At 43.7% G+C, this 18469-nt stretch overlaps 1 protein-coding gene across 2 annotated transcripts in view; it reads right to left on the bottom strand.

The window, feature by feature from the left end:
* Nucleotides 1–15732: 15732 nt before the first annotated feature.
* The window catches only part of DIPK2B (divergent protein kinase domain 2B), a 29043-nt gene continuing 26306 nt past the window's right edge, over nt 15733–18469 (bottom strand). For both annotated transcript variants that reach the window (XM_039513483.1, XM_039513561.1), the window contains exons 4-5: nt 17870–18158; nt 15733–16654 (exon numbers count right to left, since the gene is read on the bottom strand). In XM_039513483.1, coding sequence (XP_039369417.1) covers nt 16314–16654; nt 17870–18158 — 630 coding nt within the window. In that variant the 3' untranslated portion in view covers nt 15733–16313. The remainder of the gene's footprint in view (nt 16655–17869; nt 18159–18469) is intronic.

The raw sequence follows: 18469 nt of genomic DNA on the forward strand, positions 1-18469 counted from the left end.
CCGAGACAGCACTGGTATACCCTGCTGCTCGAGCTGTCAGTTCGGGAACCCATTCCCCTCCCGCTGTGGCCGGACCTCATCTCTCAGGACCTCGGCAGGCTTTGTCACCCGAACCTGCACTCGCTGCATCTTACAGCTTGGTTCCTGAGTGGTTGACCGACGCAGAGAGGGGATGTTCGGCGGCGGTGCAGCAAGTTCTGCTGGAAAGCAGGAAGCCTTCGACGCGCTCTACCTACCTCGCGAAGTGGAAACGCTTTGCGCTCTGGTGCGACCAGCGAAGTCTTAACCCATTCTCGGCCCCCATCCAGACTGTCCTCGATTACCTCTGGTACCTGAAAGGTCAAGGTCTCGCGATCTCGTCCCTGAAGGTGCACTTGGCGGCTCTGTCAGCCTTTCGGCCCACTATAGGAGGTCGCTCTGTCTTCTCCAACCCAATGGTAGCCCGCTTCCTTAAAGGGTTAGACCGTCTCTACCCTCAGGTGTGTCCGCCTGCTCCGACTTGGGACCTGAACCTGGTTCTCGCCCAGATGATGGGCCCACCCTTCGAGCCCCTGGCCACGTGCTCTCTGCTCCATCTCACCTGGAAGACGGCCTTCCTCGTGGCGATCACATCCGCCAGACGAGTCTCGGAACTCCGCTCCCTGACGGCGGGTCCCCCATATACCGTCTTCCACGGGGACAAAGTGCAGCTTCGACCGCATCCAGCCTTCCTCCCCAAGGTGGTGTCGGCCTTCCATCTCAACCAGGAGATCTTCCTCCCGGTCTTCTTTCCGAAGCCACACGCCTCACCGCATGAGCAGCAGCTCCACACTCTGGACGTCCGCAGGGCCCTCGCTTTCTACATCGACCGGACGAAGCCCTTCCGGCGTTCCTCCCAGCTCTTTGTGGCAATTGCCGATCGCATGAAAGGCGAGACGGTTTCCTCACAACGGATTTCATCCTGGGTGACGTCCTGCATACGAACGTGCTACGAGCTTGCTCGTGTCCCCCCGTGCCGCCTCACCGCACACTCGACGAGGGCGCACGCCTCGTCGGCCGCCTTCCTGGCCCATGTTCCCATCCAGGACATCTGCAGAGCGGCCACTTGGTCTTCAGTCCACACCTTCGCTTCCCACTACGCGTTGGTGCAGCAGTCTCGGGACGACGCAGCCTTCGGCTCCGCGGTATTACACTCCGCCACGTCTCATTCCGACCCCACCGCCTAGGTAAGGCTTGGGAATCACCTACATGGAATGCATAGGAGCAATCACTCGAAGAAGAAAAGGCGGTTACTCACCGTAGTAACTGGTGTTCTTCGAGATGTGTTGCTCCTATCCATTCCAGACCCGCCCTCCTTCCCCACTGTCGGAATAGCCGGCAAGAAGGAACTGAGGAGCGGACGGGCCGGCTGGGGTATATATCCAGCGCCATAGCGGCGCCACTCCAGGGGGCGCCCAGCCGGCCCGCCGGAGTTGCTAGGGTAAAAATGTTCCGAAGAACCGTGCACGCGCGGCGCGCACACCTACATGGAATGGATAGGAGCAACACATCTCGAAGAACACCAGTTACTACGGTGAGTAACCACCTTTTCTGTCCCGCATGGGTCCAGCACCACAACTTTTGGAATAGCATGTGCCACGAGACCCATGGGGTGCTGAAGGGAGCGAGCAGGGCCCTGCTGCCAAGCCTCTCCTCCTCATCCTCCCCAGATGAAGCTGTAGCAGGGACATCGATGGCCCCAGCTCTGGAGGATAACAGCGTCCTCCAGCAGCTGTTACGTCGCACTGCCCAGAACATGGGCATACAGGCGGAGGAGGTGGTGGAGTAATCCAACCCAGTCGTCGACATCCTTGTACCCCCCAGTCCCTCTCATATTGCCTTTCCCTTAATAAAGACAATACAGCAACAACAAAAACCCTGTGGCAGACCCCTGCATCTCTGGCCCCTATGACTAAGAGGAATGAGAAGCTGTACTTTGTCCCTTCTAAAGGATAGGAACATTTATACACCCACCCAGCCCTGACTCCCTGGTGATTGATGCAGCCAATCAGCGAGAGCACCAGGGCTACCAGGGCCCCTCCCCTAAGAATAGAGAGGCAAAAAGACTCGTGAGCAGATACGCACACAACACCTAAGCTGTGATGGCCAAGTTTGTGGAGCTGCTGCCACAGGACTCACGCGCAGAGTTCTCAGCATTGGTGGAGGAGGGAAAGCTGAGCTCCCAAGCTTCCCTATAGGCGACATTGGACTCAGCAGATGCAGCCTCAGGTACAATGGCCATGGGGGTTGTAATGAGGAGCATAGACTCCGATTTCTAATGGTGCCGGTGGGTGCTTGACCCCTTCTGCCCCTGGCCCTGCCCTGTCTCCACCCCTTTCCCCGCCCCCATTCTAACCCCTTCCCCAAAGTTTCTGCCCCCTCCCTGCCCCTATTCGACTCTTTCGCCAAGTCCCCACCCTGGCCCCTGCCTCTGCCCTGCCTCCTCCCCTGAGCACGCCACATTCCCGCTCCTCCCCTGTCCCTCAAGGAGTTTGCTACAGCTGTTTGGCAGCAGTAAATGCTGGGAGGGAGGAGCAGGGATGTGGGGTGCTTGGAGGAGGAGGTGAGGTGGAGCGGGGAGCTTGGCTGCTGGTGGGTGCAGAGGACCCACTTATTTTTCCCCGTGGGTGTGCCATCCCCGGAACGCCCATGTAGTTGGTGCCTATGATGAGGAGGAGTTCCTAGTTGCAGGTCTGCCCCATGAGGTCCAGCAAACAATCCAGGACCTCCCCTTCACGGGTTCGGCCCTCTTTTCCGATAAGATGGATAAGAGACTCCATAGACTGAAAGACTCAAGAGCCGGGGGTTCTCAAACTGGGGGTCAGGACCCCTCAGGGGGTTGCAAGGTTATTACAAGGGGGGTTGCGAGCTGTCAGCCTCCACCCTAAACCCTGCATTGCCTCCAGCATTTATAATGGTGTTAAATATATTAAAAAGTGTTCTTCTTTGAGTGATTGCTCCTGTGTATTCCACAGTAGGTGTCCATGCTCACCACGTGCACCGGTGCCGGAAGTTTTTCCCTTAGCAGTACCCGTAGGGGGGAGTACCGCTGTGACCCCTGGAGTGACGCCTGTATATCGTGCTATAAGGGGAGCCGCGGGCTCCCCCCCACCCTCAGTTCTTTCTTGCCGACAGTGAAGGTAGTCGGAACTTTTGTGCTCAAGCTCAGGGCCTTAGTTTGACAACAAGAGGATGGTCTCGAGCCAGATCTGTAGCTTCCTGTCAACTTCTTCCTGCAGTGGCAGGCCTCCATGACAAACAAGAAGGTCCTGGAAATACGTTAGCTGTTCTGCTGCAAGCTGCATTAGGGGCTGCCATAGAAACAGAGAAATAAGTCAGGTGGTTCCAAGCAGCCTCCCACAATAGCAGATGTATGTCCACGGTAGGGAACAGAATGTCTGGAGTCCTATAGCTTTTCATCTTGCTATTGCCCTTTACTCTGCCAGCCTGTATAGCCTCTCGACTCTCCAGTCCCTTCTGTTCCTGCCCATCAAATTAAATCTGGGTTTTATAACCATTTAGAAACCGTTCATCTGGTAAAATCCCTCAGGCACATGGGTGCTGGAGTACAATGTCCTGTTTGGAGACTCACTGCTTACATATTCCAGCTACATCAAGCACAGTAAAAAGCTGCTCTGCTGATTCTTTGTGCTCTGCTTCACTTTGGCTTTTATCATATTTTCTGAGACTTCCTGATCATCCACTGTTTGTGGATTGGGCTCCCTTTAAGGAAAAATAATCCCTTTCACTGGAATTTACCAGTATTTTAAGATTAATGTTTTTCATCTGGAACCCTCTTCTCTTCTGTTCCTCCTTCCCAAAATTAAAGAATGGGGACTCTGTTTGTGATTCATTTTTTAACAGTGGGAGTTCTTTTTTGACTCAATTGGGTCTGGTGCTTCCTTTGACAACTCAGTCCCTGTTACACTTTTCAGGTAATAAAGTCTAAGGTCTAAGCCGGACGTAGGTACAGTTCACTTTCCACATCCTCTCTAGTAAAGACTTGCAAAGAAACTATTTAGCTTCTGTGCAATGCCTCTTGGTCTTTTAACTCCCTAATGGTTCAGTGGATACACTAACTACACCGTCTGTTTCCTGGTTTTGGTATACTGAAATAACGATTTGTGTTTGTCTTCGGCTATTTGCTCTTCCAGGTCTTTCTTAGTCCTCCTAATTTCCACCTTAAATTTTACTTGCAGTAATTTATGCTCCTTGATATAGCTTCATTGGGACTGGATTCCGTTTTCTGAAGGAACAGGAGTACTTATGGCACCTTAGAGACTCACAAATTTATTTGAGATAAGCTTTCGTGGGCTAAACTCCACTTCATCGGATGCATGCAGGGTATGAAGGGTACCTGTTTAACTCAAATAACCTACTTGAACCTCGCCATTTTACTGTACTGTGGGGTATTTTTCTTGTCTTCCAGCTTCCTGGTTTTAGAGGTTTCTGTGCCTTCTTGTGTCTCTTTTATGATCTGCTTCAATAGCCTCCTTGCTAAGTCAGGGAGAGAAAGAGAGTTGCAAGCCACCAATCCATACCAAAAGTAGTCCTGGGTATAGCTGGCTGAAATTCAGAACTGCTGCTCAGCAGGATATTTGGATGTTTTGAACTTTGGAACAAAATATATATATACCCACACAAACTGGAAATTCTGCAAAATGTTCCAAAACAAAATATGCCCCCGAGGTCCCTGGCAGCCACTGGCTGACATTGACTTAGTTGGTGTCAGCTTTGCTGCTACCACCCACCACAGAAGAGCAGCTGGTAAACTGACAATAATCATATCAGTTTCAGTCAACAGCTGCCAGAAGTCCCAGTGTCTGCAATTTTGAGGCACCCCATTATGTGGGCTGCCCCAGAGCTGAGGACACACAGTGCAGCTGGTTTACCAGGCTATGGGAGTCAAGCAGTCGGAGGAACCATCTGTCCCAGGCATCTGTAAACCCCGAGGTCCCTGGGACAGTCCACCAGGTGAGGCTACCCAGGAGCTGTGAATGCTGGAAGCCTGCGATCCCCAGCAGCCCATCAGGCAGGAAACCAGGCAGGGTCCCATCAGAGGCCCGCCTGAGATTTGTTGAAAGTTCAGTGAACTGATACATTTCCGCAAAACATTTCAGGTTTGACAAATCAACGTTTTCCAAAGAAATTCTCTTTTTTTCAGAAAATGTGTGACCAGCTCTGGTTCTGGGCCCCTTCTGGAGAGGAGGTTAGAACGTTCAAGTCTATGCAACTGAACTCAACATTTTCAATTCAAGAAGCTGTGTGAACTAAACATGGCAAGCTTTGCACAGCCCAACATTCTATGCCCAAATTCCCAATAAGAAAAATAAGCTTTAAGAAAATAAGGTGGGTGAATGGGCTGAGAGTATCGTGTGTGTATTTTTGTATAAGGAAGCAATTTTCACAAGTTCGTCTCCTGGATTTCCCCAATGCCTGCTTATAAATATTAAGTATTTTAGGCTGTGTTCCCAAAGCTAGCACCAAATTGGTGGTGTGTTAAGGCAACTCTTCTTCATAGCTGAACAAAGATGAAAACAAAGAGCTAGCTGTAAATGCACATTACTTTGTGTACAGTATTTTTAATAATTCAAAATGAAATAATACTTGGCTCTCATATAGTCCTGTTCATCTGTAAAGCTTGGTATGTTAAGGTAACATGATTTTTTCTTAAATGGACAATGTTTTGTTAGACCTAATATTCTATTGTCTGGTACTCTAAAAAGTAATGTCACTTGCTCAAGAAAAAAGGTTAAATATCTTCTGAAGTTCTTTTGATGTTCTTAAACTATTATGGCTACAGAATTCTGCTGTGTTTTATTCAGATTTATGGATTTGTAAAAAATATTCTTCTGCTTCTGGAATTTACAATTACTGCTTTCTTATGAAGTTACATCTGTCCACTGCTTTGCAGGGGGAACCTGGGTGGATTGGCAATTATTAAAATTTTGCCATTTTGCTGCTTATCAAAATGTCCCTCGATGGGAGTTGCTGTGAGACTGTGCCTCAGAGGAAGAGGAATGTATTTGCAGGGCACCAGTAAGTGTAATTTAGCTTCTTTACCTTGTCTGCCTCTCTTAGCACAGGGAGATTCAGACTTGAAAGCTGGGTCTTATTAAATATTTGACACCCAATCCTATTTGTTGCTGGAAATTTAGTAGATAGTGTTGCAGACATGTGATTTTGGAGAGTATGAATGTAAAATTAAAATTAACCATTTATGTGGATTTTCACTGGGACTATATCTATGACTGTTCCCTTCTGTTGGAATTTTTTCCTTGATTCTTTTTTGTTGTTGCTTTAAGTGAGATGTGTAATGTATTTGTGACAGGGATTTACCACAGGATACGCCCAACACAGTCTTGGTGTGTGCTACTCAGGCCCTTTAATCTGTCTAGATTTTCCAGAACTTTAAACGCTATATTTCTGGGTACTGAAAGGTTAACACAGTGGCATTTCTGTGAGTGAGAATTTGAACTAGGAAGTAATTAGTCTTTTGGGGTTTGGGCAACTGTCCTAATTCCTTGCCCACCTGCTCAGGAATTTTCAATTTAACCCATTAGAAAGTATGCCTTTTGCTGCATTCAGTGGACATTTTGCCGTCTTTAAATCACTGCTTAAATACTGGTAATAGTTAACACATTATAACTAGGACAGAATGTTTGATACAACGGCTGTACCTGATGCCACAGTTCTTCCAGTGGGCAATAGCTGCTTCTTCTCTCCTGTCCCTAAGCAATCATCTCCTTGCTTTATTTTTTAGCCGATACAGTTCCATACATTCCATGTTATTTTCTTTTAAATGTATCCACCCTGTAGAAACTTGAGGGAGGAGGGAGAATAATGCTTAATTCTGTGGAAGCATGTTTTATCCAGAGCAGAGTGAATGCCCATAGTTGAATTTGCCTCTTGTTCTTCATATATACAAGCGTACACAAATAATAGCAGTGTGGGAGGCTCCAATCCTGTAAGAGAAGCTCTGGTCATTCTTACTGGTCTGATTACTTTTCATAGAATTTAAAAAGCAGGTAAAGTGCAATTTTAAGGTATTGCTAGAGAAATTAAATTGATGTGCCTTTATCAGATTGAATGTTTAAGTCTGAAAATAAAAACAAAAAGGTTGGCATGACTGACGGTCCTTTTAAAACACACAATGCACTGAATTTTATATATGTCTATGGGGGTTAGTCACAGAAGCTATTTTCATATGTAATGTAACAAATGAACAATGTGAGGCAAGGGTTGTAGTTATGTACATTGTTGCTCAGTAGTAGTATAGGATTTTAAAACCTGCCTCTCATGTTCCCATAAAAGCTGTGCTGCCCCTGGGAATATAGTGACGTATTCACTTTCTCTTTTAAACAACTGCAAAAGTCTTTGCCCTTTCTAAAAATCACAGTTGCAGTTTATACTTTAAGTCACAAAAAGAAGATGTTAATGCTTGTGACTCTGGCTAATCCTGAGGAGTTTTAACTTCAGAACTGACCAGTTTCTAAGGTTCAGTGAGGCCTGTGCAGGCGTTATCAAGGAGGGTTTGTGACTGGAGGAGGTGGAGTCAGGTCAGTTCTCTTGAGCAAAGCTAAGCTTATATCATCTCTCCCTGATATGGAAAACTTTTCTTTCCTAGTTCCCATGGTTCCACTGGTCCTGCTGATTACTCCTGGGGCCAATGTGAGCAATCAAAGACCCCCAACCTCGCTGCTAGAGTGGTAATTAAAAAACAACCTGCTGTATTTCAGCATTTCTCTGGTGGCGAGTGTGGCCCCCCAGGAGTAAAGAGTATAATTGGTAGAGGTTAAATTCTCTGGGAATAAACATTTCCTCAGCACAAAGTAAAGCCCTGTGGAGAAAGAAAAACTTCCTCAAACTCTGCTCCAGAAGTGGAGGAACCAAAAGACAGCAAGAAAAATCAAACTATAGGAACAGATATTCTTTTCTAGGCTGAAAATTTGCTTATTCACACTGTCCCTTTTCCTCTTACAGCTTTTCTGTGGGCACATATATTCAATATTTTCCCCTCATTCATCCACCAGAGAGCACTCTTCATCCCCTTGCGTTCTCTTTTAGGAGGCTGCCTCTTTTTTCATTATGAAAGGTGTGGTCTGGTTTGGTGGTTGGATTGAATGTTGCCCACTCAAGCCATGGCTAAGAGCCAATCCTTCTGGGCAGTTCTGTAGTTGTCTTTTCCCATTTTCTAAAACATGATAGACTGGACATTGAGTTCTCAATGGAAGCAGTCACTGGGTGTGGTTGTTTTCGTCTATCTCTCCTGCTCCCTGAAATTCATTTTAGTTAGTTTGTTTTTTACTTGGGGATTGCTACAGAGATCCCATCAGTTCTGAATTAGTCACTGACGGGATAAAAATAGCAAAAATTACCAGTTAATCGAATTCATGCATCTAAGTGAACAAGTTCAAAATCATGGAGTGTTGCCAACTCTCCTGATTTTATCATCAATTTTATGTTAGTTTTAAGGCCCTCGTTTCCAGATTCATATGATTGAAAGAATCTCAGCGCTCTCTCTCTCTCTCAGTTTCTAGAACTCCTCATTACGGGCAATAGCTTGCAAACATGATCCAAGTGCATCCAGAATGCAAATAAAAAACATCTACAGTTTATTATTCATAAAAATCTCATGATATTTTGGTCCTGACCTAGGATTTTATAACTCCTGGGGGTTGAGAATTCTGAGAATATCCCATTCTGCAGAGAACTAATTAAAGATGCAAATATTTTGAAAGAAGTGGTTTTGATGTATGGGTTAGGTTTTCCTTAAATTTAAATGGCTCTTTTTGTTTCCCATGATGTTTGTGACCTTGAGGGGAAAGGCTTATAGCCTGTATGTCTATTATTGCTTCCATTACGGGGAAAAATAGAATTACTTTTGACAGATATACTAGTTGCACAAGTATGGAAGGTTAAACTGGTGACAAGACCAGGATATGGTGAAAGGAAACTTTAGAAGGCTGTCAAACTTTTATTCTTGCTTGTCCAAATAGAGAAGGAAGAACAATCTATCATTTCTGAATTAGTCATTCAGTGAGAGATACAGAAATCTAATTTACAGGTTAAAAATTTAAATTTTTATGAATAATTTTAAGCATTTCCTTGCATGCAAATAACTCAAAAACTGATTCCGTTCTAGGAGAACCAAATGTGGCATGTGTTTTAGTACTAAATGAGTGCCGGTTGATTTTCCGAATTTGGGAGGAGAAAAAACTTTCATTTGAGATGTGTAAAGTTTACTTGCAAATGATGATGTCACCATGTGCATCACTCCATGTTAGTAATATTCAGACAATGTACTTACACTCAATCCTGATGTCTTAAAAATGCACCCGTCCTAAAGCAAGGGAGTTTGTCTTTATAACAGGAGGCTAATGTTGTTTAGCTGCAATACATTCCCTGCAGGGCATGTGACATCCTAAATCCCCAACAATAGGAATCCTCATTGCTTAGCTGTCATAACCCCTGTACCCTCAGTCTGAGGGAGCTTCGGAAGGCTCATGATACACTGAGCATTGTTGTTATAGTAATTGTTATAGTAAGGTTGTAATTTCATGTATATAGTTATGAGGCTGAAAATGTGTCCTCATAGCCTAAAACAAGCCCAGGCAAAACCTCTGCAAAAGGTTCACACCTCATCAGGGCATGTATGGGACAAACCCAGCCAGCCTCACAGGCACAAAGGACACAGGCCTAGGCAGCAACAAAGTATCTGTTGGACTCTTGAGTGACTCACCCCCCACCCCCTCCCCTGGTCCTTTGGTCAGTTTGGAACTGTGATGAGGTAATGCTCACCTGACTTTGAATGTGGGGGGAGGGTAAAGCCAAGAGTGAAGAAAGAACCTGATAAAAGGGAGAGACATTTGCCATGCTCTCCCTCTCTTCCACCTCCATCACCCTACACACACCACCACCAAGCAACTGAAGTGCTGAGAGGGAGAGCTTTGCTGAAGGGCGGGCAAGCAGCCAGCCTGTGGTGAGAAGCATCTACGTTTGTAAGGGAATTGAAAGTGTTAAGATCAGCTTAAAATGTGTTTTGCTTTTATTTCATTTGACCAAATCTGACCTGTTGTGCTTTGACTTATAATCACTTAAAATCTATCTTTTGTAGTTAATAAATGTGTTTGTTTATTCTACCTGAAGCAGTGCATTTGGCTTGAAGCGTATCAATTTCTTTGTTAAATTGACAAACTCATATAAGCTTGCAGCGTCCAGCAGGCATAACTGGAAACTGCAAGACGGAGGTTCCTAGGGTTGTGACTGGGACCAGAGATATTGGCTAGTGTCATTCGGTTGCACAATTCAAACAGCTTACATGCCAGAGGCTGTGCATGGACAGCCCAGGAGTGGGGGTTCTCACAGCAGAGCAGGGTAAGCCTGGCTTCCAGAGTCAAGAATTGCAGTGACTATTAGATCACTGGTCCAGATAACACCAGGGGAACGTCACACACCCCAAATCAGAAAAGACAGTAAGAGGACCAGAAGAATGTCATCATGACTAAACAGCAGAATAATGGAGGCCATTGGGGGCAAAAAGGCATCCTTTCAAAATTTGGAAGTCAAATCCTAGTGAGAATAATAGGGAGGTGTGCAGACCTTTTACACTTCACCTGTAAAAAAACAAAAAGCAGGCCAAGAAAGAATTTGAGAAGGCACTAGTTAAAGACAACAAAAAATAGTAAGAATTTTCTTAAAGTACATCAGAAGCAGCAAGCCTGACAAACAGGTAGTCGGGGGGGGGGGCCGGCTGCTAGATGACTATGGTGTTAAAGAAACACTCAAGGAAGACAAGGCTATTGCAGAAAAGCTAAATGAATTCTTTGCATTGGTCTTTACTACAGAGGATGTGGGGGAGATCCCCTCATCTGAGCCATACTTTTTAGGTGGCAAATCTGCGGAACTGTTCCAGATTGAGGTGTCAATAGAAGTGGTTTTGGAAAAAATTGATAAATACTAATAAGTGACCAGGACCAGCTGGTATTCACCCAAGAGTTGTGAAGGAAATCAAATACGAAACTGCACAATTACTAACTGTGGTATGCAACCTATTGCTGAAACAAGCCACTCTAGCAGATGACTGGAAGGGAGCTAATGTAACACCAATTTTTTAAAAGGGCATCAGATGAGATCACAGCAAGTACAGACTGGTGAGCCTACCTTGTGTACCTGGCAAATTGGTAGAAACTACAGCAAAGAGCAGAATTATCACACACACACATAAACGTGATTTGTTGGGAAGAGTGAACAAGGGTTTTGTAAAGGGAAGTCATGCCTTGTCAATCTATTGGAATTCTCTGTGGATGTCAATAAGGGTGATCCAGTCAATATAGTGTACTTGGATTTTTAAAAAGCTTTTGACAAGGTCCCTCACAAAAGGCTCTTAAGGAAACTAAGTAGTAATGGGGTAACAGAGAAAGTTCTCTCTTGAATCAGTAACTGGTTAAAAACAGAAAACAAATGGTTGAAATAAATGGTCAGTTTTCACAATGGAGAGAAGTAAACAGGATATATACTGGGACCTGTACTGTTCAATTATCTGGAAAAGGGCATAAATAGTGAAGTGGCAAAGTTTGCAGATGATACAAAATTATTCAAGATAGTTAAGTCTAAATCTGACTGCAAAGAGTTAAAGGGGATCTCATAAAACTGGGTGACTGGGCAACAAAATGGCAATTGGAATTCAACATTGATAAGTGCAAAGTAATGCACATTGGAAGAAATAACCCCAATTTTACACACACAGTGATGGGCTCTAAATGAGCTGTTCCACTCAAGAAAGAGATCTTGGAATCGCTGTGTATAGTTCTTTGAAAACTTTGGCTCAATGCTCAGCAGCAATCAAAAAGGCTAACAGAATGTTATGAACTATTAGAAAAGGGATAGAAAATAAGACAGAAAATATTATAATGCCATTGTTCAGTTTACAAAAAGAGACAACTAAGGGTGCATATGATAGAGGTCTATAAAATCATGAATAGCGTGGAAAAATGCATACAGAAGTGTTTTTACCCTTTCCCATGATATGAAATTCAGGGGTCATCTGATAAAATTAAGAGGCAGCCAGTTTAATATGAAAAAAAAAAGAAGTACTTTTTCACACAGTGCATGCTTAATCTGTGGAACTCATTGCCATGGGATGTCCAAAAGTGCCCCGGGTTCAAAAAAGAACTACATATAGTCATGGAAGATGGATCCATCAATGGCTATTAGCCAAGATGATCAGGGATGCAACTACATGCTCAGAGTGACCCTAAATGTCTGACTGCCAGAAGCTGGGTGGGGAGGGGTCACTTCAACTATATGCTCCCCCAAAAGCTCCGGTAGCGGCCACTGTCAGAGAAAGGCTAGTTGGTTTAGCTGGACCATTGGTCTGACCCAGGATGGCTGATCTTATGTAACTGATCGAGTGAAATTTGGAAGAACAAGAAGGATTTAGGAGAGAAGTGAAGGAAAACAATTATTTAGGGTGGATGAAAAAAGGGGAATAACACTTGCTAAAGGCTCGTATATCCAAGTGCTGTCCCAGAGAGACATGAGCTTATTGGAATAGGCCATTAAAGAAGCTATTCCAGGAAAGCTATATTTGTATTGGTAGACTCTGTTGCCACGAAGCCGACTTTTAAACAAAAAACTGGGACAAAGGACAGTGAGGAAGTCTCCAGTAGAGCTAAAACTCAGGATTTCCTGCTTCATGGGAAATCTCAATATTTCACAATTTGGCTCCATTCTGAGTCAGAACTAAATCACATTTTTCAAAATTTCGCACAAACTGGAAATCCTGAAAAAAAAAAAATCACTTCAGAAACACTGACACATGCTGCAGATCCTGGAAGCTGTCCCAGGCCCTTCTGGCAGGGAGCCTGGAAGCCCTGGGAGCACTGCTGCTGAGCCAGAGCTCCCAGGGCTTTTGGACTCCCAGCTCTGGGGCAGACTGCTTCAGGGTCTCAGATCCTGGAAGTCCAGGGTCCTCTGCCTGGGGGCAGTCCACAGAAGGTTGCAAAATGTAGGTGCCTGTGTATAAAGGAAGCATTCTGAAGGAATGCTAAGTTACCGCAAAAGTTGTTGCATTTATTAGCCCGATCTGGAGACAACAGCTGCTGCTTATAGGACAAAGCACATTTAAAGTTATGTCAGGAACAGTGTGTAAGACCAGCACAAACTTGCTGTCAGAAATAACTCAGCTTTGAGGAAAAAGTCACTCAAGAGAGAACTTTTAGGAGGGGTTAGGTTTAAAATAATTGCCATTTATAAATGAATTTCACAATCTTTTGGAGCCTGGCTTACTAATGCTTCAAGGCCTGATTGAATCAGTTTCTAAAGGGTGGGCAGTGATTCCCTAGTCTGACTGCCAAAAAAAAAAAAAAAATTGGCAATGTCAAAAGAACAAAGAAACACTCTTTAGAGATTCATTTTAGGACAGTGATTGCTCTGAAAGCCATAAACTAATTTGGTGGCTGGCACATCACAGCCCTACTCTTATGTGAGTCCAGTCTTCCTAAGTCACCACACTCAAAGGAAAACTTATTGGGAACAAAGCTCTAATTCCTTAAAAAAAAAAAAAAAAACATAGAATATTAGGGTTGGAAAGGACCTCAGGATGTCATCTACTCCAACCCTTTGCTCAAAGCAAGACTAATCCCCTGGTAGATTGTTACTCTAGTTCCCTAAGTGGCCCCCTCAAGTATTGAACTCACAGTACTTGGGTACTGCTTTGTTACATTTCTCATGTATATTGAGGCGAACCAAGAAAAGCTTTTATGAGCCTGAACCAAAATCCACTGAAGTCAATGGAAAGACTCCTATTTACTTTAATGGACTTGGATCAGGCCCTGTAAGAACAGATGCTGTATGTCTAAAAGCTTCTCTTAGCTTAAAGTTGTTCTTGTGCATCTGGCAATGCAGGAATATTGCAGTTTTCATTTTTGTGTATCATATTTTAGGATACAATGTTAGCTGGGCTGGTATCTGGGGACCTGATCCTCCTCCCACTGAAGCAAATGGAAAAGCTCCCAACTGTGTCAGTGGATGCAGCATTTGGACCTGAAATAAGCTGCTGCTCCTGGTTTGAAATTAGGGCAAGAGATTGCCAAGGAAGAAAGAAATTTTGCAAGTGTTATGGTGCTGCTGGCCACAGGCTGTGTTATACCATGGCACCAAGTGATTTCTCAAAGAACTTGCCACAGTTCTATGGCTTGGAAATTCTCTGGCTGAGCTCACATGACCTAGCCAAGATCTTTCGCCCACCTCTTCCTTGACATTTTGTAGCCTGCCTTACTCTGTTGAATTGCATTAAACCCTTACTTCTATTGCTAATTGGAAATCAGTTTACTACGGATCCTAGAGTTACCTTCACTGGCAACAATTAATTTTTTTCTGATAAAACTAAATACAAGATTTTGTTCCTCTTTTTAAATGCATTGTTCCTTGAATACAGGATGGCAAGGAAGTTCCCCCTTCACTACAGAAATTCTTGCTACTGATGGTAGGGGGCAGACATATTTAATTTGTTTAATTATCAAGTAAAATCACAGACTGAAAATTTTTTAGATAGAAAGGGGTTAAAGAAAAACTGTTGGAAACAGATTGCTAATCAGCCTTCTGGGTCTAGGCGAACAGTACTTTCTCCTTACTGGAACCCAGCCATGGTGTAGAAATAGACTGAAGTCATAGAAGAGGGCTGCACAATTGCTTTTACTATATATTAAAACATTTCTGCTGTGATAATATCTGGGCTTCCAGCTAAATTTGCCTTCAGATTATTTAAAAATGTTTCCACTTCTTAAGAGTGAACGGTGCACTTACTATTTTGTGTCAGGAGTGATAATGGGAAAGCGAATTCACTGTCATGGATCTGATTTTCACAAGATCAGGCATGTAACTGAACATGCAAAAATGGGAGTATATTTGCATGTCTAATTTATGCCTATAATACCCTGTTTTAATCTACAGTCATAGTAATCTACACACACAATTGATGCTTGGAGCAGCTCACAAGCTGGGGGGTGGCAGCTTTGCAAATGCCAGCTGGTGAAAACATAGGCACATACGGGCTTAGGTGGCAGCTGGGTTTTGAGACCATCAGTGGTGCCTAAGTCAAGTGGATGTAGACACTTACTTATCTTTGGCCCTAACTCCATAATAATACTCCCTCGCCGCGCAGGGGTGTTACGAGGGCAGTTAATCCTCTATCAACACAACTGCGAAGGTACAAATGCCTTGAGTTAAACCATAATTTCTAGGGAAAAGAGATTTTTCAATGCAAACATGAGGATTTAACTAAATGGAGATTTACTTGAAGCCAGATGGTGTCTGCCTTCAACAGAGTTGCAAGTGAAATACAAGTATTTTGACTGTTTTGAAAATTGTCCTGGGATTGTATTGGGGGGAAAGTGAAAAATACACTTTAGTTGAATCAGATCTGAGGGCTTTTCTGTCTTAAAAAAAAAAAAGGATTCTTAGAAAGAGGACTATGTTAATGCAAACATAGGTGCCTTTTAGTTTGCGCCAGCAGCGTACCCACAGGGCACTTAGAGGGCAAGTCTTTGTGCTCTGCAATTCACACCTGTGTAGTCTGCACTACGTTGCAGTGTAGACACTGCCTTACATGCCAATTGCCATCTCTCAACCCAGCAAAGATTAAAAATCGTGCTATGCAATTGGGAGTTAGAGAAATGAAGACATAAAAGAAAGGGGAGCTTTCAGCTCTTTAATGTTATCTATTGCTTCTTTCCATCCCATATAACATCAAATTAATTGGCAATCATAATAGTAACATCATGGTAGCAAACCGATCAGATAATTCAATTCAGAGAAGATCATTTTTATGGCATTAATATAGCCCCACAAGGACAGTCTTAAATGTTTCCATCCATCTCATATAATTTGTATAGTCTTTATCAGCAGGATCTGTGTTATCTGCCAGTATATGACTCCACCTAGTTGTGACCAAGATGGCTTAGTATTTAATTTTTCTTTATGGCTGCCATGGAAAATTCCTCTAAGACCAAAATGCATTAATAAGATTTATTCATCTCTTAACTCGGGTCATTCAAGAAATGTTATAACATTTAAGTGAAGACTTCACATCATACCAAACACACCAATGTGATGTGTCTGAGTCAGATGTAAACCCTGCATGTGTTGTGCTGCCTCTCTCTGGTATCATGCTAGGAAGCCAGGGCTTCTATGAATCCTCCTTTCATCTCCATCCTGAAGCCTCTTCACTTTCTGTGAGAGCTGAGCTATTTGCACATCACCCCACTCTTTCAGGAAGAGCTTTCTCTCAGCCGTTAGTATTTGTCACTGTATTTGCAGTCAGGGTAGCGGTAGGCAAAATGGGAATCACAAGATTGCAAAGATTTCAAGAGCTCTATCAACTTTCCAGCAGCATCACTGACTTCCTGGTCTGCTCTGAAGCTGTCTGCACAGAGCCTTAGGAACCTGTCTATTTTCTCCTGAACAGGTTGGAGGAATTTTCCCTGTAGGAGCTTAGGCAGAAGCTCTTGACACACCATGATGAGGCTTTGCTTCTCTGTGACTGAATTACAGGAGGGAAATGCAGACTGGCAGTCCGAAGCCAAACAGCTAAATATGTCTTTATACTCCTGTTGCCCATCAGTCATCTGGAGACCTAATAAAGGCAACAAAAACATTTATTAGAAATGTACAAATCTTTTATAATAATACATGCTTGTAATTTTGGTAAGAAAATGTCATTTAAAATAGTGTATACCTATGTTAATAATAACCTCGGTTAATTTAGCACCTTTTGACCCAAAGCACTTTGTAGGCTGTATGTATAGGGTCATTTTCCACACTTCTGAAATGCATATATGTCTCTGAAAGGTTGAGGTGAAAAGAACTCATTGCTACCCCGCAGTGTTTTACAGACGGGGGAGAAGAATAATGCATTCCATTAAAATAGCAGAGGAACTCGAGTACAACGTAAATACTGAGCTGAAACTTGAATTCCTATAGAAATTGCCGCAAGTACTTAAGGCCTCAATTTTCCATTTCATCCCAAACCAGTAAGACTCAACAAGAGGTGATCTGATTGGAGCTGGACCAATAATGCGAAAGAGATAGAACTGAAGGTTTCACTAGAAGATTTTCACAAAATCAGTATACATTTGTGACCACTTGAGAATTATTCAGATGACTGCAGAAGCTGAATGCATTTTTTTAAGTGTGGGGGAAAAAAAGTGAAATGTGTTAAGTTTATTAGATGAATACTCTTCGCCCAGCTCTAGTTTTGATGGTGTCTAACTTCACAGTTTGCCTGGTGAAAGGCAGAGCTTGAACTGAAGACAAACTGACAGAAAGGGGTTTTCCTTTGTTAATAATGCTAAAGTCAATGGGATAAAATGGCCTGGAAGGATCTAAGGGATTTGGCCAAATATTTAAAACTGAGATAGGCCTGTGAAGTTTCTGTCTGTAAATTAATTTTTTGTGACACCAGTTTTTAAAGAAAGAAGTGGAAGCTGTTGAATATTAGCATTCAAATATTGCTGTGTCGTCCATTGTTGCTAGGCACAGATATTACCAGTGTGTAGCTGTGTAGTGCTACAAAAACTGTTCCAATGCTCTTTAATGTAGTGGTAGTCACAGCACCATTTACGGTACCAGTGAAAGGTCTGTAACATTCTGAATACAGAGCTAAGCACTGCAGGAGCTGGTTCTGTTTTTATTGGCAGTAAATTTCTCTTCTTGAACTTTTAATTATCCAATTTACTGAGCAATTTTTGATGTTTTAAATAAAACTAGCATAGCAGGTGAAAGATGTTTTTTCTCCTGCCTTGCTAAATCCTCCTATGACAGATGCTTATTCAGAGATCATACTGAGTACCTTCCTGCTTGTCAATGACTCCCAGTGTGCTGGCATCCCGGATGAACAGAAGCCCATTGTTAAAAATGCCAAATGTGCCAGCATCAACCTTGATGAAATAAAATAAATAGTTCATGTCATTGTTCCTCATGGAATTGACAATAGAGAGGAGCTGGAGAGCCAGATCTGCTGCCACCTCAGGAGGAGAGCTGTAGAACTCCTTTAAAGGCCTGGTGCTGGCAGTGACAATCAGCCGGCCACAGGACCCCAAATACTTTGGAAATGGCCATCCCTCCGCTTCTGGGAAAATCTGTGGGAAAAGAAGGAAAATAATGGATCTAGTCACTGTAAATTCTGAGGTGCGTATGTGGTGATGCACACATACAGAGTCTCCAGGAATATGCAGTAAAGTGTGTGTGTGTCTGTGTGTGTGTGTGTAGTGGGGTGGTCACCCTGCTCCAGTTAGGAATGGGTTAAAAGCAGCCAAGGGAGGCTCGTTGGGGAGTCAGTCATAGGTGTGGTTGCACCAAATTAGGACACAGCTGGCCCTGATAAAAGGGCAGGCTGAGAGAGTGGAAGAAGAGACTCTTGCTCCAGCTAGGGAGCAGGGAGGACCAGGCT

The sequence above is a fragment of the Mauremys reevesii genome, linkage group 1 (genome assembly GCF_016161935.1).
Source record: "Mauremys reevesii isolate NIE-2019 linkage group 1, ASM1616193v1, whole genome shotgun sequence".
In the NCBI taxonomy this organism is placed as follows: Eukaryota; Metazoa; Chordata; order Testudines; family Geoemydidae; genus Mauremys; species Mauremys reevesii.